An 18,877-nucleotide genomic window follows, 5' to 3' on the forward strand; every position below is an offset into this window, starting at 1 on the left:
ACAAAAGTTTCCGGCCAGGAGCACTAGTCCGTTGAAAGTAAAATTAGGAAGCCATAAAATCAAAAATGGGTTTAGAAAATAGAAAGATGTTCGCTTTTATTCAAACTTTTTAACGAGCTCTACCTGTTTTTACACATATAGAACTTAAAAAAATCGAGAGCAAAAATCACTTATTTTATATAATCATTTTGTTATAAAGCCAATTATTTAAAATAGAAATTGAAAGAACGAGTTACAGTTTGATGAATGCCATCTCATTGTTAAATATTTTTGCAGATTTTACAAATTAGGCTCATTTGATCCACTACATACAACACTCAAAACGTTTAAAGTCAGCAAATGCAAAAGTTTAACTTATACGAAAAAATATAAATGTATTAAATTGGTTGTGGTTGTGTAAAGCGTATGATACAAAGACAAACTAATCCGAGCTAAATCATATCAAATTGGTAAGTGGAGATTTTTAAACAATTTTCTTAAATAGGTCTTTGCGTATGTAACAAAGAATTTTGAAAAGTGACGTCTGGCTTTCTTTGAGATAGTGTGAGATTTGGGTTTCGTTTATTCCGCTAAAATACAAACAAATTAAATATGAAATGATTGGTGATGACTTTCACACTCATCGGCAACAGCAGGACGCAGGATAACGTTCGTGGGCATAATTTTTAATCTAAAGATCTGCATAATATAAAAATAATTCCCGGACTCGACAATTTTATCAGCTTCATTTTTAAATCAAAGAAATGAGAAGAGGAATAACGATTTGATCACTTGGCGCTCCTGTTGTCAACCTGGGCTTTGGGAATTAAACACTTTACGCACTCGTAAGTCTTCTTGTTTGCACAACGTCTCCTTGCTTCCTGTCTAATTAATAAACTTTATTTTTGTCCCCTTCATCTTGCTTCTTGACCTATGTTTTGAATATGTATGCAGCATATGAATTTCGTGGGTTGGTTTTGCTTTTCTCATCTTAAATTAATACTCCTCGTCCTCTGGTGGTGCATCGTCTGGCGGCGCAAAGCCATCCTGAAATTCAAGAATATATAGTCTAAGCGGTTGCTAGGCCGAGCGACAAAAGTGTACGGACATGTCCTACCTCAGTCGCATATAGAATGTCCAATATCTTCTGAATGAGCGGATGCGCCTCGCCGTCATCAGCTTCTTGGCAACTATAGAAATGGGAGACCAGTTAGCGCGGTGTTCAGAACTGAACGTTTAGGCTTCGGGACTTACAGAATTTCAATGTCCCGTAACTTGGAGAAGTAAAAGTCACGCTCCTTTTCCAATCCCTCCAGGTTAATACGCATGTCCATGACCTGATCCTTAACATTATTATCTGTTTCTTGCTTAATGTCTAGTTCATCACCCACCTGGTTGGACATCTCCTTCGATCTGCTGATTGTTGACCGCGTTGCCCGCGTCGTTCTTCTTGACCGTGCCCGTGCTGTTGGCTCCGGCAGTTATCCTGCTGGCTGGGGCAGCGTTGTTCGTGCGCGGCAGCACCTTGGAGACTGCTTTAATGGGCGAAACAGGGCGAGGTTAGTAGGCGAACAAACCGGAGACGGATAAGGAAGCTTGAGAATTCAACAAACGTGAAGCACAGACAGCTTAGCTATTCGTATTTTGTGTTTGTGTTCACTGGCAGGATGTGCATATAGTATTTAGGTATGAGTAGCCATATACATGGCTACCATGGCATGCGGTATTTACAACTGTCTGATCAGGTGGATTGTGCATTATGACAATGAAAGGAGAGGTAGCGATAGAAGGATACAAATAGGGAACCAAACCAAACCAACATACTGGGCTTCACTGCAGTCGTCGTCGCCGGGCGCGTCGTTGCCGTTGGGGCCCGCCGATAGCTGCTGGCCACGCCGCTGGCCGCCGTGCCGGGCAGAGATTTACCCGCTCCCGAACCGAAGCCCATTGGGGCTCCTTCGCGCACCGCGCTGGCATCGTATTCCCTGCCATCGTAATTGGCATCGAAGAACTTTTTGAACCATTGCAAAAACTCGAAATTATCTTGGAAGCGACCTTTGATCAATTTGTCAATGGGTATAATCTAAAAGTAAAATGGGTGAGAAATATGCAGACAGGTGAGAGAGTGTGTGGTGAAACCAAACGCATTGGGAACAAAATAAGGATCAACAAAACACAGAATGAGATTGGGACAAACAGGAAACCCTTTGGCAAGCCAAATCAGTAGAATATACCTTTGCGAATCATCAATAGATCGTTTCGCAATGGTATGAGCAGTGATGGGAAAGGTTGTAGAAAAATAATAATATAATAATTTAAGCCAAATCCAAAAAACCTTCGCTTAACTTGTGCATCTAATACTTCCAATTAAATATATCCCAATAAAAATGCAGTTTGGGAACTGTCATTAGCAAATACAAGGTGTTTCCCATCACTGTGTACGAGGATGAAGAGGGGTTAGTGGGTTTGGATGTGGGACAATAGATCCTCCGACTTGTGTGCTTGGTGCTGTGATGCGACTGAATATGTGTGCATGTTGGGTAGTTGTTGGTGCTCCTGCTGCTCAAGACCAATGCGGTGGGTGTAGCTTTGTAACTTTGTGTGGAGTTGTGTGTTGTGCCATCCCAGTTCTGCCTGGTCCTGCTGCGTGCTTCACGTTCGTTCGCTTCGCAACTCAAAATGAAATGGCAAGCAAACGGCGCGGTCCCAACACCGGAGATCGTGGCCTCGAGAGATCCAGTCCATACCCGTAGCATTCTGAGCGATGACTCGTGGTGCCATGCGGCTGCTTCCGGCTGGCGCCTGCATTGGCCGGCGGTGCATCAGGTGGAGATCGTTGTTGCTACTGCCCACGCCACTGCCTCCGTTGCTGCCGTGTCCGTTGCCATTGCCCAGCTTGACCCCGGACCGCTGCGCCACCGGGTCGTACTCGCGGCCGTCGTAATTGGCGTCGAAGAACTTCTTAAACCACTGGAGGAACTCGAAGTTGTCTTGAAAACGGCCCTTAATCAGTTTGTCAACTGGTATGATCTTGGGTTGTTGTTGTTTGCATGGTTGTGTTGTTGATTTGTAACGGAAATCGTAGTTAGTTACAACATACAAAAGTTGATTGGTACAGTAGACAGCTGCTCAAAGCGAAATGAAAAACATTCGCTTCCAGCGCTTCCACTGTACCGTGCCCATGTCCACTCTACATTCTCAGGTTTGTTTGGGTTTGTGTGAGTTCAAATCAAATAAAAAATCTCTAAAGAAACGAAATTATTCGAAGCGAGCAAGCATTACCTTATCCACAGACATCTTTTTGAAGCCCGCCTGCAATATCTTGAAGTTCTGTATGTACTCGTGCTCCAGATTTGTACGAAATTTGACACGCTTAACGGGCACTGAATTGGGGAACAGCATGTCCATGAACTGGCAGTATGCGGCACCTAGAAGTGGAAGCGTAGGTTGATTCCAATAAGTACCTAAAAGACTAAGACGATTCAAGCCCACTTACCCGTGCAGAGCTCCTCGATTTTTGAGAACTGCGACTGGAGGCAATCGTTGACCCAGGACAGCATGTCGTGGCGCGAGAGATTCTCTGACGTCACATTTGTGGAGTACACGTTAACAGCCATTTTGGTGGTGTCCTCTGGGTACTTGAGCGGCTCTAAAACGAAGATGCAAAAGGCTGGTTAGTGCTCTGTGGGCGGTTGGTTGTACGGTCCCGTGTGGGAGTGCTGCTGCCATGAACGGCTTTTAATTGCGCCAGCTAATAATTGTTTTGGCTCTGGGTGCATTGAAGCGTGTCCCATGTGCGTGCTCAATATCAAGATCACGATAATCATCAGCAGAAGCAAACGGCAACCGGGAACGCCAAATGATTGTTATTGGACATGTTACCGTTGCACACTCACTCACTCCACCAATCTGCAAAATATGTTCCTCGAAAGTAGTTTGGCGGGTTGGCCTATCGCAGAGAAGTTCGATTGTTTGTCTCTGGAGTGGAAAGCCACACGAAAGGCCTTTCCAAACCAAAATCGAATTATCTTTCTTCCCGGAATGAGAATAACAAACTGTCCAAGTATTCACCATACCCGATGCACTTACCTAGCTAGCTGGCTATTTAGGGCCGATGTGTTCTTTGAAACGCCCCTCTACCTATCCTTTTTTTGCTAGGACTGAATATGCAAAATAAAAAGAACTGTGAAAGTTACTTTTGTTTTTCTTTTGATTCGTTTTAATACTCAAGACCAACTGGCAATTCAGATGTAAAGTTCTTAGCTGAACGCAACATTTTCAAGGCCTGCCTTTTGTTTGCTGTTTTTATTTTTTGTTTGCAAATCATTTTTATTGGAACGGATTTAGTGCAGTGATAAAGTCTATGGGTAATTTTTGTATCCGTAGTATACGAGTTTTCACGAATTCACGTCCTTAACTAATTATTTAACATGTTTTAAAATTAATTGAATTTTGAATAATGTGGCCGCTTAAAATTGTGTTTTTAGAAACAAGATTTAAGAATGGTCCGTTATAGACAACATTATACATACTACATTATATGCAGTTAGCCATGTATTTAAATTTACCACCAAAAAATGTACTTACAGCAACAAATAATTGTTGCAAGTTCTTAATATAAGTAAGAAAGCAAGCTTCGGAAGACCGAAGTTTATATACCCTAGCAGCCAAATCAAAATGTATTATTTTATAAATCGACTATGCATATATGGACTATTTTTTTTTTTAAATAGGAGTTGTATGATTTTCCGACTATTAATCTTTAATCTTTAATTAATAAATTTTAAAATCGTTTAAAAAACTATATTTTGAGGTGTTTGGTATATTTATATATATATGTTGCGATCTGAAATAACATTAACTTGAGTGACTTTTCTAGAACGACTCGATTGGTGGTGCTGATCAAGAACACACATATATGCTTAAAATAATCAAACTTTTCTTTTTCAGTGCGTTGTAAACTTCAGAATGAAATTACATTTCCCTCTGCAAGGGTATAATGACTGAATATATCGCTGCGGATACTCTTCTCAGCTTTCGGAGATAATGGTTATTCAGACCCATCTTGAATACTTACGAGAGCATAAACCGCAATCAAACGCAATGGTAAAGAAATCGAAAGAAAACACTCCGCGGATACTGGAACGGTCGAACAATGAACTTGTACTGTCCGCTGCCACGATGCGTCGTCAACGCTCCGCTTCGCTGCCACCGTCGTTCCCTTCTCGAAGATGAAGATTACTCATGGACCGCGTCATTGGCATTATCAATGTCAGCCTGGCCAGCAGGAACATAGAGCATGGGCAACGCGAACGTGGGCCAGTGAGATAAAGAATTAGCCGGCATTTGGGAGCCAGCCTATAAATACACCGACTCACTTAGGCCGTGTGCTTTTCCGAGTTTCCGTAAAACTCTGCCTCGGCACCTTTTGGCTGTGCGAGTGTACCGGGTGCATTGACCCGAAAGGGCGGAACTCCAATTCAAATGCGGAGCGATTTGCTGCTAGTTTATTGATTTAAGTGCCCCCCGCCAGCAGAAGGCACAACAATAGCCATGCCCCAAATACAACGACTTGGGTGTCGTACACAGAGGAAAATTCCGAAATATATTAATTATACAAAAAATAATAGTCCTGTCAATTGAATCTAATCTACTATTAATGTGCATTTTTATGGTCTTATATAATTTTGTTTGTTTACCGCTTTATTGATTTTATTTTTATCGCTCCATTATATGACTTGTTTGTCATTTTTGGTGAGTGGACATAATTAGTTTGAAGGTTCAGCGAACTTGTGCAGGACTCTAGAAAAAATATAATATTTATGTCTGCCCCTTGCTGCACAGAAAAATGAAACCTGACATTATATGACCAGTGTCTGTTTAACAATGCAAAATTTACCATAGATTCCAATTGATTTCCAATATATTTCATCGAAATAGTAATGGACTATAAATGTTCTAACAGTACTCACTCAAAACAGTGAACTCTTAAATATTTGTTGACTATTTTATGATTGTTATCTGGGACATTATTAGTGCCTTGTCAGCAGACCAATCCAAAGACCATAATCTTATTGAACAGCGGATGTTTTCTTTTGTAGCTCTGCTTTTATACCGGTCACCTGATACGTCTTATAAGAAGAGAATAAATAAATATTCTCCTAAAAGTTTATTTATGTTTGAAACCTTACACGCTCTTCGGCCAGTCTAACTTTTAAGAGACTGTTTTGATGGGAAAAACGTTGTGAGGCAAATTCCAAGTTGTTTAGTCATTGATATTTGCCATTTTGTTATGAGTAACAACTGAATGGCTGAGTTCCTCTAGTATTTTTTTTTCAGTGTATCTTGTTGTGGCTGTCGATAAGTCAGTGTATGCATGTGTGCGAGTGTGGGCGCGTGCAGCGGAAGTTGAATGCGAACTAATTAAGCAGAACCAGGAAAACGGAAAAGAGCAGCGAAAAATGGGGATTAGTGCCCAAAACGGGGCCTGCCAATCTAACTAACCCACTACGCCGTTAAATCGTCGTTCATATTTTGTCCATATTTCAAATTTCCAAATGTGATTCAAGCAGAATCAGGGTGGAAGTGTGTCAGCGACAGTAAGCTGTTTGAGCAACAAATAAACATTCCAATATTATGAAGCCAAATCCGCTTGAGAGCGTTTGAGTGCTTTTTATTTTTGAGTGGGTAAACCGAAAAGAAACCGGCAACAGATTGGAACAACAAAAAGGCCAGAAAGCTGCGTCGGCGTAGCCGATTTCAATTAAGCCAATAAAAGTAGTAACTCGAGCTAAAAGAAAACAAAACAAGTCCGAGAATTCTTTGGTAGCTGGACGGACACACACACACACTCTGAAATGCGGGGGTTTGACAGATAAACCGTAGAGAAGTGACGTCATCGAAGTGGAGGCTTGAAAGAACACCTGAAACAGGAAAGAGCCCAGAAAACATGGTTTCCCCGCTTTTCCTCGTTTTCCAGACGTTAATGCCATCGGGGGTTGGGCACTTTAGCCACTACACACTGCACCGGAATTTTTGCGGCCTCTTTTTTTGCGGCTGTGGCAAGAACACACACACACACACACTCGCACGTTAAGATGATAGTCACTCACACTCGCACGCAACCAGGATAGGGAATTTTATTTTTGGAGGAGGAAACAGCAGCAGGCGACATTTAAATATACAACGCACACGCACGCACACAGGCGCACGGATGCTTCGCAATGTACAGCAATTTCGTCCGAGTGTGCACTTGAAGTTTTCGGCAAAGTTATTTTAAGTTATTGCGCCACATACCGATGAACTTTCTTTTCTGCTGACGCTACTTCTAGGTTTTGCCATTTCTTCTGCTCTCTTCTTTTTTTCGCGAAAAAGTCGAGAAGCCGCACACACACACACACGCAACACATACACAGGCCCTGACTCATACGGACGCAGTGGCGCAGTCAACCGGTAAATCCTCAGATCCTCTGATAAACTCACCTTTTCAGTTGGTCTTAGTCCTTAGGGCCGAGGGCGTTTTAAATAATTCCTGGACTTTAAACAAAGAAATGCAAATTTAATGACGAACCGTCTTCTTGCAAACGAGCGAGCGCTAGGGATGTAAAATGTACACTGATGCATCGGCCGCCCAGCGCAGGTCCGCATGGAGGGTTATCGATAGGAGCTAGAGATGGACGATGGTGCGCGGCGGAATCTCTGCATTTTGACTGTTATTTTTAAAACTTTTCAAATGTATTTTAAAATATTAAACCTGCTTAAACTATATACAAAATTTTTATAGGTGCTAAAAAAAATATTCCCATTTCCTAGACCCTATTTAGACCTGGTCAAGGATTAAACGCGCACAGTATTAAAAATTATTTATAGTTTTTTTATAACAAACTGAATAGTTTCCTCATTTTTGATGAAAATCTTTTGAGAGGTACAAGCAAGTAAGGTTGAATTGAACAAATTTTCACATTAGGGCATTCGACTAAACATTTATTTAATTAAAAAATTCCAACAACAGTTTTCGAAGAACATAAATATGAGGGGTACTACAACCCTTATTTACACTATTATCAAAAGCGCCAAAGAATCAGTTGAGTAAGCTTTGTTATTATTTGCTATTCACGAAATATAAAAAGAAGGAGTACAATTACCATTTAATAATGAATTTACTGAAAAAATCATTCTTTATACTAATAAATGCAGTTACGTTTTTAGACTTGGAATATTAGAAATAAACAGTCATTTTTAAAATCAGTAAATTTGAATAAAGTTTTCGTATGTTGCGGGAGCTAAGTGTTTTAAAAATTTTTTATTTTTAAGGCTTAGAAAATTAAACATTAACTGTTTAAATAACACATTGATTTACAATCATCTGATCCTATTGAGTAAGTAAACAAGGTTTCAACGATTCTTCACTTACGACCTGTTCCTCGACTTTTTTAAACAGAGGTGGTAAATTACACGATTAACAAATTACTTAACGCTAATAAATGCAACAGTTTCGACATAACGGCTGGCATTAAATGCCTTTAAATGCTTCCAAAGCTCCTTTCATTCGCAAGCAAATCAGATTTACATGCGGAAGACTCCAAATTTGGTGTCCTGGCCAGCATTGTTAACGGCTGCCTTTAGGCTGAGGCCCAGGACCTGGCGGGTGTTGGCCGGATCGATGATGCCGTCATCCCATAGGCGAGCCGTACTGTAGTACGGTGAACCCTCAGCCTCGAACATTTCCTCAATGGGTTTCTTAAGCCGTTGGGCTTCCTCTTCGCTGAACTCCTTGCCACCTCGCTTGCGCTGGTCTTGGGTGATCTGAGCCATAACATTAGCCGCCTGTGTGCCTCCCATCACGGAGATGCGGGAGTTTGGCCACATGTAGAGGAACCGCGGCGAGTAGGCGCGCCCGCACATGCCGTAGTTGCCGGCACCGTAGGATCCGCCGATTATCACCGTGAACTTGGGCACATTGGCGCAGGCCACGGCTGTGACCATCTTGGCTCCGTTCTTGGCAATACCATTCGCCTCAGCGTCGCGTCCCACCATGAAACCTAGGTCAAGAGAGTCAGAATATTGAAGTCTGGCTAAGTTTATGAGCATATTACCTGTTATGTTTTGCAGGAAGACCAGAGGTATCTTGCGCTGTGCACACAGCTGAATGAAATGGGCACCCTTAAGGGCGCTCTCCGAGAAAAGCACTCCATTGTTTCCGACTATTCCCACCGTGTGGCCATAGAGCTTCGCAAATCCGCAAACCAAGGTCTCGCCATACAGCTTCTTGAACTCCGTGAAGCGACTTCCGTCTACGATGCGGGCAATCACCTCGCGAACGTCAAAGCTCTTGGTGAGGTTGGGGCCCACAATGCCGTACAGCTCGCGGGGATCGTAACGCGGCTCCTCTATGACAGCTGGCGGATTAGCACCCTGGAAGCAGGCCTGGCTGGAGTGAATTAGCTGATCGTTGTAGGCATTCGTGGCGGGCAGATTCAGGTTGCTCACAATCTGCCGGGCCAGATACAATGCGTGCTCGTCGTCTACGGCGTAGTGGTCCGTGACTCCCGAGGTCTTGCAATGCAGATCCGCACCTCCCAAATCTTCTGCGGACACCTCCTCTCCAGTGGCTGCCTTCACCAATGGCGGGCCAGCGAGGAAAATGGTTCCCTGCTTCTTCACAATGATGCTCTCATCGGCCATTGCCGGCACGTAGGCTCCTCCAGCCGTGCAGCTGCCCATGACTACGGCGATCTGGGGAATTCCCTGGGCCGACATGTTCGCCTGGTTATAGAAGATGCGTCCGAAGTGCAGTTTGTCTGGGAAGACTTCGGCCTGGCGAGGTAGGTTAGCGCCGCCCGAGTCCACTAGGTAGATACAGGGCAGACGGTTTTCTTGGGCGATCTCCTGAGCGCGCAGATGCTTTTTCACGGTGATGGGATAGTAGCTTCCGCCCTTTACTGTGGCATCGTTGGCCACAACCAAACACTCCGTACTAAAAATAAATTTTTACATTAATAAAAGATTATATCTAATTAAGTTATAATTGCCATGAAATATATGAACCTAAAAAGATCCTATTTAGGAGTATTAAAAACAGTGTACTGTTTTGTATTTAAACCTTAAACCTTTAACACTGTTTTAAACCTTAACACTGTGATGCAACAGAACATACCCACAAACGCGTCCCACTCCGGTCACAATTCCTCCGGAATTGACCACCTCCTCGCCGTACAACTCGTGTCCGGCCAAAGCACTTAGTTCCAGGAAGGGCGATCCTCTGTCCAGGAGCAGGTTGATGCGGTCCCTGGCCAGGAGTTTGCCCCTCGAGGTGTGACGCTCGATGGCCTTCTGCCCGCCGCCCTGCAACACCTGGCTGGTGAAGTTCCGCAGCTCTCCAACCAATCTCCCCATCTCGCTGGCATTTTCCTGGGGGAAAACTGTGATTTCAGATCGTGTACGTAAATAGTCGAGTGTTTATCTGTACCTTGTATTCGGCGGACTGTTTGTCCACCTCGCTAGGCAGAACATTGGCCTCGCCCACGTGAAGCAAGCGCACCTGGCTGCGCAGCACCTTCGAGGAGCTCCTTAACAGCCCATTCAGCCGGATCATTTTAGGGGGGATGATTTTTACGGGAGTTAAAAGCTGTTTTTACCACGCGAGTGGGGCCGAATGTTACGTCAGTTTTGTGCGGGCGAGCTGATAGCGATAACAAACACAGCAACAGCTGGTCGATCGCGATAGTGGCAACTATCGATTACGAAAAGAAATCGATGTTGAGTTGCACAGAAAGAAATAATTGGTTCGTTTCAATTTGGTCTGTTCGTTTGAGTTAATTTGTTTTAATTTATCATATGAGACAACTATATTTGATTATGTCTCGGGAACTTAATGAATTTGTTGCAAATGTTTTGAAGACAAAAATGTTTAACAGGTTTTCTATTTGTTTACCGAAAAAATCGTAATACTCAAACAGCTTTTAAGAATCTTTTAAAAAATTTCTTTCATCCGAATTTGTGTGGACTATTTGTTGAAATTTGGTTGAAATGTATATATTTGTCAGAATTTTTTAAAACTTTTATCCGTTTAAATTATTTTAAAAATTATTCTAACTATTAGACATCTCGAAGTTCTTACAGACGGACATGAATTTATTTTACCGGCTTATGATCCCGATTAATTATATATTTATTTATTTGGGTCGGAAACTCTTTCGTCTACTTGTTAGATATTTCGATCTATAAAAACTGGCTAACAATAAAATTTGAGCAGTTTTTAAAAATTTAAGGCACACAATGTGTGTCTACAGAAAAACAGGAAATAGACAATGATTTTCGAAACATATTTAAAACATTAAACTCTCCTAAACAATTTGAGCCTTTCTTTATCTTTTTAGATTTATTATGTTGATCGATATGAAACGACAATATTTATTGGTTTTCTAACATTTATTAATTGCAACACTCTAGCTGAGACCGCTTTAGGAATTGAACTTGAGACTGTGTAACAGAAAAAACAGCCAACTACGAAAAGGTGCATTGCTTCCATGCTAAAAGTTCTATGAACTTTTAATACGATTCATTACACAATTTGAGTTAACATGATTTGTGATTGTGCAGGTCGCTCTAGATGGTAAATACTAATTTATATTGATTTACGTAGTCAGTAGTGGGCTTGTTAACGGAGCTAAACAATCACTTGACAAGCATAAACATTGGCTTGCTTAAATTTATTAACTTAGCTAATTTAGAGTTAGATGTAGTAAGCGTTTCGAAAAAGTTGTACTACAAAAATATGATGGATCTGCGCCTTGTATGATTCACTTGATCTTGATTTTGTGGAGCTTCAGCTTGAAGCCCAAAACCTCGCTTAGCACGCCCGAAAGGGCCGACAGGATGACAACCTTGATGGTTGTGAATAGATATGGGTTGGCACTGAGGCCAGAGATCTTGAATGGCGTTTCGAGTTCCTTCAGCAGATCGGCGGCCAGCTTGAGCACGCTGTTTGACACCATCAGCTCGTCCTTCTTCTTGGGCTTCTGCTCGATTTGCAGATACAGGTTGATTTGTTCTGTGATCAGCACCGACACGCTACGGTACTTGTGCTGGATCTTCTGGCCCAGTGTCATGAATCGCAGCAAGAAGATCCCGATTGTGATTGACCACATGAGGGCCTCCAGCGTAAGGTGCGTGTGCAGGTGCACCGAGTCCTTCAGCCACTCGACGCTTAGGAAGGCCAGCAGCAAAAGGGTCACTATGAAGGCTGCGGAAACGATGATATCCACCGATCGCTGCGGTCCGCGTTTCTATAAGTGATCATAATTAGATATTTGCTTCAAGAAATGCGTGGATATGTCTAGCTCACCTTCAGATAGGATCCGTACGCTCAACCAGGTCTTGATGTTGCGCACCTTGTTCAGGCGGAAGTGCGGCAGATTTGACTTGCGAGCCCGACGTGATGACGTCAGATGGGAGAAGAGTTTGGCGTAAAGGAAGCGCTGCTTGAAGGTGCGTTCTGCAACGGCGAATATAATGAACAGGATGCTGGTCAGGCAAAGACGCTGCACAAAGCCAAGGGCCAGGACGGTGCGCTCCCACTGAGTATCGCCGAAGGCAAAGCCTAGCAGGGTGAAAAACGAGGACGACGACTTCTCCCACAGTAGCTGCGGCATGTAAAGGTAGCTAATCTCACTGGCTTTCTCTGCGTCGCTACCGAGTGTGACCTGAAAGCATTTAACATTATTTATTTAAATTTATGCCAAGACATTAGCTTAGGTACATACCTCGCAGAGTCGGCAGAAGATGGGAATTAGTGTGAGCAAAAAGAGAACACCACGCCTATGTAGATGTAGTCGTTGGCCTCGCCCATCGAGTCCACGCGTTCAATTATGCAAGAAGCTATCTCCAGTACGGAAAGCTGCGCCTTTTTGGCGTCGCGCTGATCCCAAATTGTGCAGCTAACTGGGGAAAGTATATAGAATTATGGTAATAAGGCAAAATGTAAATATAATTATAGGAACTAAGCTCTAGTACTCACTTCGGTCCAGGCTGCTGTGGGGGTTAAGTATGGTGGTGGGCGTGATATCCAGCTCACCAGGATCCTCGTCGCTGCAGGCCGTGTGCTTCAAACCGCCATCGGAGTGGTCAAGGTCGGAGGTGTAGCTGCAGTCCTCGCTGTTCGTAGTCACCCCCAGCCAGTCGGTGGCAGAGGTGGTGCACTCCTGGTTGCAGGCCGATGCAGGACTGGATATGATGTCCGCATCATCGCACTCGTCCGACTCGGCGCAACTAGAGGTGGACTCGTTGCCGCGCGACTGCGCCTTCTTCTCCGCTGGAGGAGGAGCAGTGTTGGAGCTGCTGTTTGCAGTGTTAAGACGCAGACGCAATTGATTGGTCTGGACAGGAACTGGGGGCACGGCAACAGCCCCACTATTAGGCAGAGGCGAGTGGTTGTTGTCCTCGCCGCTGGAGCTCTTTCCGTTCAGGCTTTCGAAGCCATCATCCTCGCCAATACTGCGGCGCGACTGGTAGGCGGTTCTTGGACACCCCACACTGCTTTCTCCTTCCGCTTCCATTTGATTTTCTCCGCCAACCCCACTAGAGGAAGGCTGCTCGGTGCGCTCGTATGTGGCGTAGATCTGAATGGGCGTGTGCCAGTTGACGTTGCGCTTTTTGGGGCTTTCGGGGGCCGCTCCGCCCGTCTGCCTGCTGAGATCGAAGCGCGCGTCTGTGACGGCCAGCGGTTGCGGTAGTGCGCTGATGGCAGTGGTGGTCAGATAAGTCTCCTCCTCGTTGCTTCGCCTGATTAAGACGGGGGGTGGTGTGGCCAGCAGGATGGGATCGGGCACCACGGTGCCACAGGTGCTTGTGGGCGAGGCCAAAGGTGTGACGGGTCTGGGTAGCACTTCGATGGCACTGGCTGTATTGCGTCTGGTTGGTATTGAAATGTTGCTGCTAGCCTGGGACAAATCCGCTTCCATTGGACGAATGCTGCAGAGGAAGGATATTAATAATGGCACCGAAGACCATCCTCTTCGCTTACCGCACAAACTTTTTGCGACGCCGCACACGATGCTCGCGGTTCGAGGCCTTGTCTCCTACGCAGCTCACGGAGATTCGCCGCAGCTTATTCTTGCTGGTTCCGCCTGAACCACCCGTGGCGGTGTTGGTCGCTACGATCTGCGAGTGGATAAGACTGATCAGCAGGCTTAGGGCGCACGGGATGAGCAGGGCGCTAAGCAGGTCGACGTGCTCCTCGGTCTGCTTATCCGCATCCCCATCGGAACCATCTCCAGCTGCCTCTGCATGGAGAAGAGTGCCGTTCGACGGCTTGTCATAGACCGACGGCACTATGCGACTACTATGCAGCACGTAGATGGCCCAGTTGGACAGTTGGGTGAGGTAGAGGATCAGGATGAAGCCAAAGGCGTTGGGCGTGGTCTGCTTGACCCACCACTGCGCATAGAGAGGCAGCAAGACATAGCGCAGAATGGCCAGACGGATCACGGTGAGCAGTGACTGCTTGGGCTTGGCTTTGGGGAAGGTGGAACCTGCAATATATCGTTTAGTTAACAGCACTATTAGGGCGAGTTGGGACAAAACACACCGCGAACCAAATCTACATCAATTAGCTCCGTCTTCAGCTTTGTGTTCTTCAAGTTGACATTGTTGAAGCCATCCAAAATCCTCTGTTCGACGGTCTTCTCCCATTCTTGCTTGTCATAGGTGCCGATTTTCTTCTGGTACCTAACCACAAAAGCGGAGAATTAGATAATCCGGAGGATAATAGAGTATTATTCGCTTACCATGCAACAATTTCATCCAATTTCATAGTAGTAATCACATAAAAGCCCTCGAGTGTCGTGCAGCCTGCAAAACGAACAAAGAAATCGTCAATTGGGTTTTACAGCTGTGCCGCCAACGATTCCAATTTATAGCGGTCTGCAACAGTGTCCGGATATAACCGGGGTGTGAAGCCGCAGTAAACCCACTTCTCAAGTATTGCAATGGGGATTTTGCCCCACTGACTTGGCGTCGAACAGCTGCTCTGCATAACGGGTTTTTTCAGGCGGTTGGCCGATATCAGCTGGTGACTTTCACCTTCGCCTTGCCACGGCCCCGCCCCCCTGATAAACACCCGCCCCCGCCCATGTGCGCGATAAGTAGCGCCCCATTAAGAAAGGGCTATCTGCGTTTTCCGCTTTTCCGATTCGCTTGCCTTGAAAAGCTAGAAAAGCGGACGGCAAACGGTGGAACAGCTGTTTTACTGGTGGGTGGGCGTTCATGTTTATGCACACATGCGGAAGGGGCGCAGGTATACACACAAACAAAGGGGATCGGGTTTGCTATGGGGCCCCATCTGCAATTCTGGGTTCAAGGTGAACCAATATACCCGCAGTGTTGCCCACAGGCGGAAACGCCCGTGGGAGAAGCTGCTTTCATTCATGGATGGCGCGGTTACCTTGATTTAAACCGCGTCAACGATCGATTTATTTGCGCCCAGCCCAGGAAAGAGTTCTTCCGTATCCGTTGGATCCAGGTGAAACCGATTAGGGAGAGGCACAGCACTGAAAACTACGGATCCCGTAGAGTCACTGGTAATTTTGAATGCACTACACACGCCGCGAAAGCGCTTTGCATTTGCATTGGGGGCCGAAAAGATTTGGTGCGCAGCAAAACGAACGTCCTCCCTAACGAAATAGTAGAGCTGGAAAAAACATCGGCGATGTATCGATACATCGATGTTTTTCGAAAATCGGGAAACACCGAGGTTTCAAAACATCGATGTTCGATGTTTCCTCTTTATCCATCACTACTTGGCAGGAAAAAATCTTGGTAAGCTGAGCACGTTTTTTGTAAGAAACTTAAGTAAATAAATTATAGATTACAGTCTGATTCCGAAAGTTTGATATTGGTGTTGGCGGCGCTCAGAAATGGAGAAGGCTTTGAAAGAGCAGAATAACAATGGTAATTAGAGCTATTATTTACAATCATATGATTTGTAATGTAACTTTTGTCCAATATAGTTGCCTGTCAAGAGGAAGAAAGCGATATGGGAAGTCTTCTGTGTGGAACTTTTTTAACAAATCGGCTGATGGCAGGACAGCCAAATGTATTAAATGTGGCAATACGACAAACTTGTCTTGCCACTTGAAAAACATTCATCCTAATTTAACAATTAGTGAATTGCCAAAAATACAACAGCCGTCAGTCCTTTCATTTATGGAGAAAAAGTACGAAAAGTCGTCGAACCGAAAACAACAATTGGACAGTGCCTTGTTCTATTATATTACATCAGACTTGCGCCCTTTCACAGTGGTGGAAAATAAAGGCTTCCGCAATTTTGTAAACCTCCTCGATCCAAGGTATGAATTGCCTTCACGTACGACCTTAAGAAATGTTTCGATGGCAAATGCATACGAAGAAAAGAAGGCCAGGTTGTACGCCTTTTTACAAGACGTCAAGCACTGTGCAATCACTTCAGATTGCTGGACGTCAAGGGCCAACGAGTGCTACGTTACTGTGACGTGCCATTTTATAACAGCGGATTTCGAATTGCGCAACGCTGTTTTGTCCACAGAAAACCTCCTCGACGAAAGGAGCCATTCTTCCGAGAGTATTGCAAACTCAATACGCACAGTACTCGAGGAATGGAGCCTTTTAGGAAAGGTCACCGCTATGGTCACAGATAACGCCAAAAACATGATAAAAGCATGTGAGATACTGCAAATAAGACATATTCCATGCTTTGCGCATTCAATTAATTTGACTGTCCAGGACTGTTTGGCTTCAGAAAAAATTAAGCCCATTCTTGAAAAGTGTAAGCGCATTGTTACTTTTTTTAAAAGTAGCACAATTGCGTATGCCAAGTTTAGAGAGGCCCAGGAATGCGAACGTCCCTATAGTCTTAAACAAGAATGCCCTACACGGTGGAACAGCGCCTATTATATGGTGGAAAGAATTTTAAACACAAAGGTTGCCATCGCAAGTGTGCTTTTAAACACGCCCAAAGGGCTAATGCCCCTAACTTCAGATGAAATATCCATTCTGGAGGACCTTAAGGAAATACTGTCACCGTTTGAGCACGCAACGGTGCACACATCCGCCAGTACTTATGTCACAGTGTCTTCAGTGATTCCGGTTATTTGTGGAATTTTACACAATTTAAACTCCACAAAAACCAAACTCCAGACTAAGGTGGGTCGAGATGTCTGTGATGACATACTTCAAGGGGTCAATACAAGATTGGTCCCCTATAAAATCGTACGGTAACAAGAATGACCACGATTTTAGACCCTCGCTTTAAAAAGGAGGGATTTTGGAATCGATTTAATTCCTCCCAAGGAGTTAAATCATTAGAGGATGAACTGTCGCGCATCAATGCTCAATCCACAGCAGAGTCTAACACACTATTCAGTTTTTTACAAACAAACAATATTCAAAAAATCCAAACCGGTCGCGTGGATTCCATATTAGCTTTGAGACAATATTTAAATGGTACTAATTTGGAGCCTGCACAAAACCCTTTGGATTATTGGAAGGTAAAAAAAGATAACAATTTAGATGGTAACCAACTTAAAATCCCATTTCTTCTTTTAACAGATATCAAATGACAACGCTTTCAAAACATGCGTTTTTAAATACTTCTGCGTTCCGGCCACCTCTACTGAAAGCGAGAGGATGTTCAGTAAGGCCGGGCTTATTATCAGCGAAAAGCGAAGCTCGCTTAAGGCTAAAAACGTCAATATGTTATTATTTTTAAACAAAAATGACTGGATTTCTTAAGTTAAGTTATTTTCTTATTCTTTTGAGTAGAACTCGATATTGTTTTTTATTTTAATTTTCATTGAATTGTGATTTAGTTTTTATTTTGGTTTTTGAAGGAAAGAGAAGAAATATAAGCTGAATATATGGATCTCAAATAAAGCCTCATTATTTATCAAGACCTTTTACAAATTTGATTTATTTATGGTATTGATTAATAATATGTGATGGAGAAAAATACATTTTTTCAAAAACAACTTAAAATAATTCGATGTATCGATAGCAAAGTGAGTGCTCACATTTCCGTAAATCACACTCGCGTACGATCTATCGATAGGAGTCCACTGGATGTCAGCTGCTCGATAGTGCCTATCGATAGATGCACCTGCTATTCAAATAAAACTGGCGGTAATGTCGTCAACTAATGCTAGCTCTTTAGATATACTTGTGGAACTGCAGCTTTTGGAAAAATAATAATTGGACAAAGACATGTTTTTTAAATTTTTAATGGAAAATTACAGACTAAGTAACTAAGAGACTTGTTTGCGTAGAAATTTTTATTCAAAAAAAAGTTCCAAGACTTTTGCATTTTGAGGAAGACATACGGGGGAACTTGTGAACCGCAATTGTTATGTCTACTACAAATGGGATAGCATCAAAACTTAGTTCAAAAAGAAAGAAATGTTTATATATTTTTTAATACACTGTAAACCTTACTACAAGTGGTTTTTGATTGTGAATTTGCTGCTACTTTTGTTGAGGTCCTAAAAAATGTTGTCGGTTGGAGTGTGACTCCTGTGTTGGTCGTAGCAATCTTTGGGGCTGGGGATTGGATTAGATTAAGCTTCGTTATATTTTCAGTTGCGAAATGTATGCTTGTATGGACGTTATACCTTTGATCCTCTAGAATTAGCACCAACTCCTCATTTTTGTTGAATAATTCTATGCTTTTATTTGTCACCAAATTATTTCAATCTAAGCATAAAGTGTTTGAGTCCTAACCTTCATTGATTTTTTTTTAAGATAGACCCCACACAAAGGTTTATTACAAACCTCAAATGATATATTTGAACTTGGTAATAATATAAGTAATATACTTAGTACTTAGATGCCGAACTTAAATTGTCATTTTGACCAATGTTCTACATGCAAA

At 43.4% G+C, this 18,877-nt stretch overlaps 4 protein-coding genes across 6 annotated transcripts; 1 reads left to right on the forward strand and 3 right to left on the reverse strand.

The window, feature by feature from the left end:
• Positions 1 to 70: 70 nt before the first annotated feature.
• On the reverse strand, positions 71 to 7,618 carry LOC128255686 (microtubule-associated protein RP/EB family member 1). Its single transcript, XM_052985381.1, is given in 9 exon segments — positions 71 to 1,026; positions 1,097 to 1,169; positions 1,234 to 1,316; positions 1,371 to 1,385; positions 1,387 to 1,514; positions 2,727 to 3,009; positions 3,262 to 3,407; positions 3,476 to 3,628; positions 7,462 to 7,618. Coding segments are annotated over 8 exon segments (900 nt in total). The 5' UTR covers positions 3,597 to 3,628; positions 7,462 to 7,618; the 3' UTR covers positions 71 to 975.
• A 323-nt stretch (positions 7,619 to 7,941) lies between these two features.
• Positions 7,942 to 10,687, reverse strand: LOC128255824 (probable methylcrotonoyl-CoA carboxylase beta chain, mitochondrial). Its single transcript, XM_052985587.1, has 4 exons — positions 10,448 to 10,687; positions 10,136 to 10,389; positions 9,075 to 9,955; positions 7,942 to 9,020 (listed from the first exon to the last, which is right to left on the reverse strand). The coding sequence occupies exons 1-4, from the start codon at positions 10,571 to 10,573 to the stop codon at positions 8,545 to 8,547; spliced, it is 1,737 nt and encodes a 578-aa protein (XP_052841547.1). The 5' UTR covers positions 10,574 to 10,687; the 3' UTR covers positions 7,942 to 8,544.
• Positions 10,688 to 11,390: 703 nt separating this feature from the next.
• On the reverse strand, positions 11,391 to 15,672 carry LOC128255781 (protein phtf). Its single transcript, XM_052985526.1, is given in 10 exon segments — positions 11,391 to 12,266; positions 12,326 to 12,337; positions 12,339 to 12,683; positions 12,744 to 12,787; positions 12,790 to 12,921; positions 12,998 to 13,950; positions 14,003 to 14,510; positions 14,567 to 14,706; positions 14,766 to 14,829; positions 15,422 to 15,672. Coding segments are annotated over 9 exon segments (2,646 nt in total). The 5' UTR covers positions 14,792 to 14,829; positions 15,422 to 15,672; the 3' UTR covers positions 11,391 to 11,780.
• Positions 15,673 to 15,756: 84 nt separating this feature from the next.
• On the forward strand, positions 15,757 to 17,882 carry LOC128255716 (E3 SUMO-protein ligase ZBED1-like). Of its 3 annotated transcripts, none has more exons than XM_052985415.1 (4): positions 15,757 to 15,795; positions 15,844 to 15,927; positions 15,987 to 17,501; positions 17,563 to 17,882. In XM_052985415.1, exon 3 carries the CDS (start codon positions 16,183 to 16,185, stop codon positions 17,230 to 17,232), a length of 1,050 nt encoding a protein of 349 aa, XP_052841375.1. In that variant the 5' UTR covers positions 15,757 to 15,795; positions 15,844 to 15,927; positions 15,987 to 16,182; the 3' UTR covers positions 17,233 to 17,501; positions 17,563 to 17,882. The 3 variants fall into 3 exon arrangements, with proteins under 3 accessions (XP_052841375.1, XP_052841376.1, XP_052841374.1); XM_052985416.1 differs by having other exon boundaries at positions 15,761 to 15,795; positions 15,851 to 15,927; XM_052985414.1 differs by having other exon boundaries at positions 15,786 to 15,927.
• The last annotated feature ends 995 nt before the right edge of the window (positions 17,883 to 18,877 follow it).

Source organism: Drosophila gunungcola, assembly GCF_025200985.1.
Source record: "Drosophila gunungcola strain Sukarami chromosome 2R unlocalized genomic scaffold, Dgunungcola_SK_2 000012F, whole genome shotgun sequence".
NCBI classification, from domain to species: Eukaryota; Metazoa; Arthropoda; class Insecta; order Diptera; family Drosophilidae; genus Drosophila; species Drosophila gunungcola.

Bases quoted from the DNA above. Each gene is read 5' to 3' on its own strand.
- LOC128255824 (XM_052985587.1), bottom strand. From the start codon at position 10,573: ATGATCCGGCTGAATGGGCTGTTAAGGAGCTCCTCGAAGGTGCTGCGC. The intron at 9,956-10,135 runs GTATGTTCTGTT...ATTTATTTTTAG, and splicing joins GGAGTGGGACGCGTTTGTGG to TACGGAGTGTTTGGTTGTGG. The intron at 9,021-9,074 runs GTAATATGCTCA...CTCTTGACCTAG, and splicing joins CTTCCTGCAAAACATAACAG to GTTTCATGGTGGGACGCGAC.
- LOC128255716 (XM_052985415.1), top strand. From the start codon at position 16,183: ATGGAGAAAAAGTACGAAAAGTCGTCGAACCGAAAACAACAATTGGAC.